Below are 7,086 nucleotides of genomic sequence, written 5' to 3' on the forward strand. Positions count from 1 at the left end.
CAAACACATATGATGGCAAAATACTTTAATTCTTCATAAAGCTATTTCCCCCACCCCTTCCCCCAACCCCTAGACTTAACCTGGAAAGGAATCTGCACGCGTGTGCACTGGTGTGAGCAGGAGGGGGTGCGTATACATATATGCATATACATACAGGTTTATTTAAACGGTTCGATCTACACTTTTGGAGGCTGTTTGAAGTATCTTATCAAAATAAAACACATTTTAAGCAAGAGGTTAAAAAAGCTTTTCAGACCCAAAGGCCATTTAATACAATAAATTCTACTTGGGTAGTTTAGCAAACATTTTTTAAAACCCACATCCAACAGACTGGTTAGTACTGGAGACACAGATTTGGCTTCAAAGCTGAAATACCCCTGGTGGAGCAGACCTTCTCATGAAATTCAGTTATTTTATATCATGCCACAAAAAATAGGGACACATAGCTATTGACAACTTAAATATAAACTCAGTAGCCTAGCTGGTGATATAAATAGGGAAAAAAAAAGTGGTCATGGATTAGGAGTGAGAAGACTATGTACGACACCAGCCTACCTTGGACTGGGGCTGCGGAAGATGTTAAAATCTATCCTAGAATCTGTAACAGGAAAGAAGTCAAATATTCCAGTCCCTATCCGTGCAAACCATCCCCCAAAGAGTACACCCCCAACACATGAGGTTTACTAACCACCTGCTACAGATGTTACTATGTCACTAATTAACAATGATCACAGAAAACGTGTCATACCAGAGTTTTTGTTATCATACATAATGCATTAGTGGCTGCAGGAATCTTCCTCCGAAAGCTACCGTCAGAAGGCAAACTAACAAATGTCCACGCTGCTGGTCCAAGGAACCACAGCTAAGAGACACGAGGCATTGATTTGTGCACTGGGCTCTCTCCGGCATGTTCCCACTCTAGTTAGAGGGGCTGGGGTGGGGAGAGACCGTCCCCGCCGGGTGCTGCAGCCTCCTACTCCTGGGCCTCCTTGCGGGTCAACTTGTAGATCTCGGTGGGTCCGTCCACGTGGGTGATAGTGGTGGTGAGCTGGAGTTCTTCCCCACTGTGGACACCCAGATCGCCTGAAACAGGGTTTTTGGTGTTAGATGTGTTCAAGGAGGAAGGAGAAGCAAGCTGGGATTCATCTCGTTAACAACCGCCCTGACGCCAGCCCTCTTTCTCATCCTGAGCGCACGGAGAAAACCAGGGCACGAGACATCCGAAACGAGGGCTTACTCCCAACCTTTCCACTTGGGACTTTGCAGAATTTTTTTAATATCATTTTTGGCTCCCAGAGAATAGTCATTAATGACACATGAGTTAGCTCACTGCTGTTATTATTTGTAGCAATTATTAAAATTTAATGAGAGCTTACTTTGTGCCTGATGCTATTCTGATCGCTTTATACCTGGTCTTGTTTAATCCTCGCAAGAGCCCTCTGAGGTGGGCACTACGACAGATGAGGGAGCTGGGAGGCAAGGAAGGTAACTGCGCCAGGTGGGGAGCAGGCACACGACAGAGTGGGCTACGAGGCCGAGAAAGGAACGTGACTCCAAGGCCCACGCCATGGGACAGGCCAGGAGAACACGCCTCTGACTGATGGGTGGGCACCTGCACGTTTGCTGTGTAATTTACAAATTTATGTCATGTGAAGACAAACAAGACCTGCCTATATCTATCAACACACAGGGCAAAGAACGAACCTAACACACCTAGGAACAATTAGAGGCTTTCTTCTCCAGGAAAAAGTACCAGAAATATGCTCTCAATTTTCTTTCTGCCCTGGAGGCTTCTGTTACACACCAGTGTTTTGAACTCATCAGCAGTGGACAGAGGTGTTTGGCTAAAATGCAATAATGTGGCCTTTTCTCCATTAGCAGGAAAAAAAATAAGTTTCTCTACGTTAAACCTCTAAAGTCTGCTACCTTCCATAGACAATTAAGTGAATGGATAATTAGCAAAGGGAAAATGGAATATGTACAGAACCAATCACGCTCAGTTTGCCTGCATGTGAGGGCGCACTTGTACACACACATTTGTATTTGTGGATGGGGGTCTGGGGAATAAAAAGTTAAACTTGTGCCTGTGATTTTCATATTGTGCACATATAATATGATCTCATATTTTCTGGGATTGAAATTTTGCCTAGTTCAAAGCATAGAATTAGGTAAATAAACGTTGTTTTCCATTGAGATTCCATATCACAAATTAAAGGAAGGCTTGGCCCTACCCTTAGGAATAATGTCTTGTCACTAGTTTAAGAACTGCTGGCATCGATGAGTCTAATGGCCTTAGTACCCCGGAGGTCACCCCACACACTGACCCTGAAGGCTGCTTGGCCAGTGCCCTTCACAAGTGCCACACAGTATTGGTTTTTCATTATAGACCCATTCCTCTGTGGCTGCACAGGAAAATCAGTCCTACTACTAAATGCCAGCCTGCAGCTCTCTATCCAAGAGACTCCCTAGTCTCAGAAGTAGGGCCCGTAGCTGCGGCAGAGGACTGCTGACGGCATTTGGGGCTGTCTGGGCAAGGAAGGTACTAAAAGAGCATCAGCCCAGCTTCCAGCGCATCCCAGTTCATCTGCCCTTGAGCCAGAGCACAGGTGCAAAGTAAGGCTGGTGAGAGGCTTTACCTGGGGCTGCCCTGGGCCAAACTGAACCATTACTTGTACAAGCAGCACATTCTCCCAGGCCAATAATAACTTGCATTCTTGCTGCTGCAACTTCTCACCCACACCTGTCAGTCAAGCACATGCACTATATGCCTCACATTTCTTGGTCAAAGCTAGCTCTGGATTTGGATATCTGGGTGAGCCATCAAAGCTTCAAAGCCAGTTTCATCATCTGCATGTCTGCGCGAGTCCTCCCCACTCCAGTGGACCCTTAGCACCCTTAAGTATTTACCCAAGGAATCCTTTTCTCTGAAGACTTCTGGAAAATAGACACTAAAGAGTAAGTCCACTCAGGTTTTGAACCAAAGATCCTAATTTTTTTAAACCTAAAATGTGACTCCAATTAGCAGATCCTAGAAAATGTGTATGATCCTGCAAATCACTCCAAGAAACAGCCAAAATTGCTTTGGCTTCCTTATTTAAATGGGTATCTATAGTACAGTGCTTATCGCATGCCTGACACAGTTTAAACACTGTACAAATATTAATGCATCTAATCCTCATACTGGTCTTCCCAAAGAGGCACTACTGTCATCATCCCATACTGTTGATGAAGAAACTGAGGCACTGAGAGGCTAAATAACTTGCCCAAGGCCTAAGATGGCGAATAGCGGTGTGGGATCCAAACCAGAGAAATGAGGTTCCAGGATCCAGGCTCTGCTGCCTCTTCTTAAATACTCAACTTTCCAACAGCCAGCGAAATTGCCAGTGAAGCATGAAGTCCACATGCAGTGTGTTACACTTATAAATATACGCATACAATAATTTGGGTGAATCGTTTAGCATTCTAATTTTGCTTTTGTATCTGATGAATTTATAGCACACGAATCAGTACTCTGACAGTTAGGAGCGCTGTTATTTATGAGTATTGGCCACATGTACTGTTAGGGGCTTAGAATGCCCTATATTTCCTTGTAAGTTGTGAAGATACTGTGGCATCATTAATTTCTCAAACGTGCTGGATGAGGACCCAGATCAATGGGACTCTGTGTAGCAAAATCTATGATGCACATGTGATTTCATTGTACCTTGAAGGCCAACTTTTCCCCCTTAGGGAACGGATGAGGGAATATGGCAGTAACATAGCAGGAGTGGAGAACCCTCCATGTGTCTCCACATCCCATCGCCTCCTACTTCTGCCAAGGTCTTGCTCCATCTGTCAGTTTCCCCCTCACTTGGCTCCTGCTGCTCTGTGCACAAACACGCTCAAAGTCTCTTCCCATCTAAGACAAAAAAATAAGCCCTTCTGAAAATGCGATATGCTTCTTATTGGTGGGGGGAAAAGATTTAAAAAGAGAAAAAGAAATTAAGAACAAAAATGAAAAGAATTCTGAAGTTTGCAGTAAATCTCTCTCCCTGGTTCTGATGTCAATTCATCTCAGCTAGTTAACATTAGATGAAGGCTTGTTTCTTCCTAACCTTTGTGGAATGAGACCAATCTCTGGCACCGATTTCATCTGCAAGGACTATGGCAATGGGCGCATATGTGTGGTGTCACGTCCACAGGTGTGTAGCTGCTGCTTTGTCATAACTGCCTGCACTGCCAACTGAGGACCAAGAAAGCCACATACACTGGACACAGCTTCCTAAGACTGGCAGCACGTTAATGACAATCGTTTGTGTATCTGTGGCCACTTCAACAAAAAGGACGACTGCTGTGCTCATTCTGAGGTTGTGTCACAGATTCTGGGAGAGACCAGAGGTTTTACCAGAGGTCTTTAATATTAATAAAGACTATCGAATTCTATCCTGACAACCACGAAGGCAAATGAACACCCCCATTCCCCAAGTGCAGAAGGCAGAGAGCTCCCATTCCATGAGTTCGTATTTGTTTCTCAAGGTCATACATGGTGTGTGCAGGAGCCAGGACTCCAAACCATCTGTTTTTACCTTCAAAGCTTTTGTTCTTTCCATAATACTCATGACTCCATTCTTTTTTGTGGAATTTTCCCTAGGCCTACACCAATCTCTCTCTTATTCACCTTCAAAGCTAAGCTCAAATAATAATTTTTTGTAATGGAGTCCCTAGTTCACAGCAGATATGTAAAGCTAAATTATTTCCATGCAAAGAACTTTTGTTCACTCTCAGATTGTCTGCCCTGTATTTTTGGTGTTAATATGATTGTTACGTTTAAAAATAAAATACTAGCTGGTAGATTTTTCAATCTTTTTTGTTTTGTTCTTTTTAAGAGAAAGTAAATACCCAGCACAATATCTGGTATATAGAAAGTGCTCATTAAAACACCCACCAAGATTTGCCTGGTACAGACAGGTCCAGCACCTCCCTGCTCTGCATGGCTAGGTCTAGCCTAGGTTACCAGCACTGGTGTTCCTCACTGGTCTTTAGCCTTTAGGGACAAACTCTCAGCTAGAAAACAGGTGTGCCTTGGAATGGCTTGGCTTCAAGGATCCCTTCTGGGGGATGGGACAGAGTGGCTTTGGTGGGACAGCGCTCAGGAAACCCCAGGTCCAGTCATCTCTCAATTCCTGTCAACCAGAGGTGGTTTATACCAGTCTTGGGGTAACTGATTGCCTATCTACCTCCAAAACACTCCAGACACTCAGTGCTGGGCAGCAACTGCAAGAAGGAGGGGGACACAATAAAACAAGTTTTGAGTAAAATTCATATGGTGAGGTCCAAATCCCCAGTACCTCAGAATGTGGCTGTATTTGGAGACAGGGCCTTTAAAGAAGTAATTGAGTTAAAAATGAGGTCATTGTGGTGGGCCCTAATCCAACGTGACTACTGTCCTTTGAAAGAAAAGGTGATTAGAACACAGATGCACAGAGGGAAGGAGGACCATGTGAAGACACAGGCAGAAGACAGTCATTTAGAAGCCAACAAAAGAAGCCTCAGAAGAAACCAACCCTGCTGATACCTCCATCTCAAACTTCTAGCCTCCAGAACTGTGAAAAAATAAATTTCTTTTATTTAAGCCACCCAGTCTGTGGTATGTGTTATAGTAGCTCTACCAAACTTATGCATTTAGGAAGCCAAAAGGCCTTCCCAGGAAGGTGACTAAGATGCCTCCATCATGGTGGGATGACTGATTCTAGATTCAGAAAAAATAATTTTAATTGACTGGGCCAGGAAACCTCAGGCCACTGATAGAACAACAGCTCAGGGAGTGGCAGAAAGCAGAATATACCTTACAACAAAGAGCAGAGCAGGAGGTGCCAGGCTGGTGACACCTTCCCTGAGGAATGGAGAAAGGCTTTTGAGATCCACTGTCGAGTCTGGGTCTGGCCCTGGTGATAAACCAATGCAGTCAGTGCTCACAGACATCAAAGGAAGCCAGACTGGCTGTGGGCAGGTCACCCAATGCACGACCAGGGGAATGACCTCAGTGAAAGGGGATGAGCACTGCCAAAGCCTCGTGACTCAACTCAAACACTGAGTCCACAGGAGCTAAGGATACCTTTGCTGTGATACAAGCGGTGGGAGACCTCACAAGCCTCCAGACTGACATCACATGGTAGCTACTGAGACACAGAACCCAGGGTAGCTGCTGTTGCTCCCAGGAGAGCAAGTGCATTAGACAGATGACGTAGTGTGAACAGAAACAGGAATGAAGGGTGGCAATGAGGGTGTCTCGGTTCCTCTGCCATAGTCACCCAGTCAGGAATTCTGTTTCTCACTTTCTTTTCTAAAACATTCTGACAATAATTTTATAGACAAAAGGACACAGAAATCAAAACTATTATCAAGAATTGTCTGACTTCATAAGCAGCTGCAACTTTTTATTCCCACGTGAGTTGTGACTGACTGGGCTCAGTTTCTCATGTGTGTAGGGTGTTGCTGCCAGGCCCCTGGGAGATGGTGCTTTCTCTCCAAGAAAAGGGTTCCCATCAGCCTGCCACGATTCATTTCTGCCTGGAAAGACATCCAGAGTGATCTGCAAACTGGTTATGGCAACAGGTAAAAGAACAAGTTTGATAAAAATGCAGCAGCAGGGCAGAAAATGTAAATGCTCCTTGAAGGAAAAAGGACTAAAATATCTTTGCTAATGTTCTCACTCATGTGTGGGCGCTAAAAAGGTCGATCTCACGGAGGTAGAGAGTAGAATGACAGCTATTAGAGGCTGGGAAGGTGTGTGGGCGGGAGGGAGGGATGAAGAGGGGTTGGTTAATGGGTACAAACGTCTAGTCACATGGAAGGAGTACGCTCTAATAACAGTGACTACAGTTAACAACAATGTACTGTTTATTTCAAAATAACTAGAAGATTTGAAATGTTCCAGAGAAATGATAAACGTTATAGAGAAATATTAAACGCTTGAAGTGACGGATACCCTAAATACCCTAACTTGATCGTTACCCATTCTATGCTTGTATCGAGTATCATATGTATCCTATAAATATAAACAAATATGATGCACATATTCATGGGATTAATAAATATTGATCCTCA

The 7,086-nt window shown here is 44.2% G+C and overlaps 1 protein-coding gene across 2 annotated transcripts in view; it reads right to left on the reverse strand.

The window, feature by feature from the left end:
• The window catches only part of WLS (wntless Wnt ligand secretion mediator), a 127,410-nt gene that overhangs the window by 27,139 nt on the left and 93,185 nt on the right, over positions 1 to 7,086 (reverse strand). The window contains exon 12 of one of the 2 annotated variants that reach the window (XM_012653774.1): positions 142 to 1,083. The exons of the other annotated variant lie outside the window; for it this stretch is intronic. Within the exon in view, the coding sequence (XP_012509228.1) occupies positions 974 to 1,083 (110 nt within the window). The 3' untranslated portion in view covers positions 142 to 973. Of the gene's footprint in view, positions 1 to 141; positions 1,084 to 7,086 lie in introns of those variants that run through there. 2 annotated transcript variants of the gene reach the window in all.

Source organism: Propithecus coquereli, unplaced genomic scaffold, assembly GCF_000956105.1.
Source record: "Propithecus coquereli isolate 6110/MARCELLA unplaced genomic scaffold, Pcoq_1.0 Scaffold427, whole genome shotgun sequence".
NCBI classification, from domain to species: domain Eukaryota; kingdom Metazoa; phylum Chordata; class Mammalia; order Primates; family Indriidae; genus Propithecus; species Propithecus coquereli.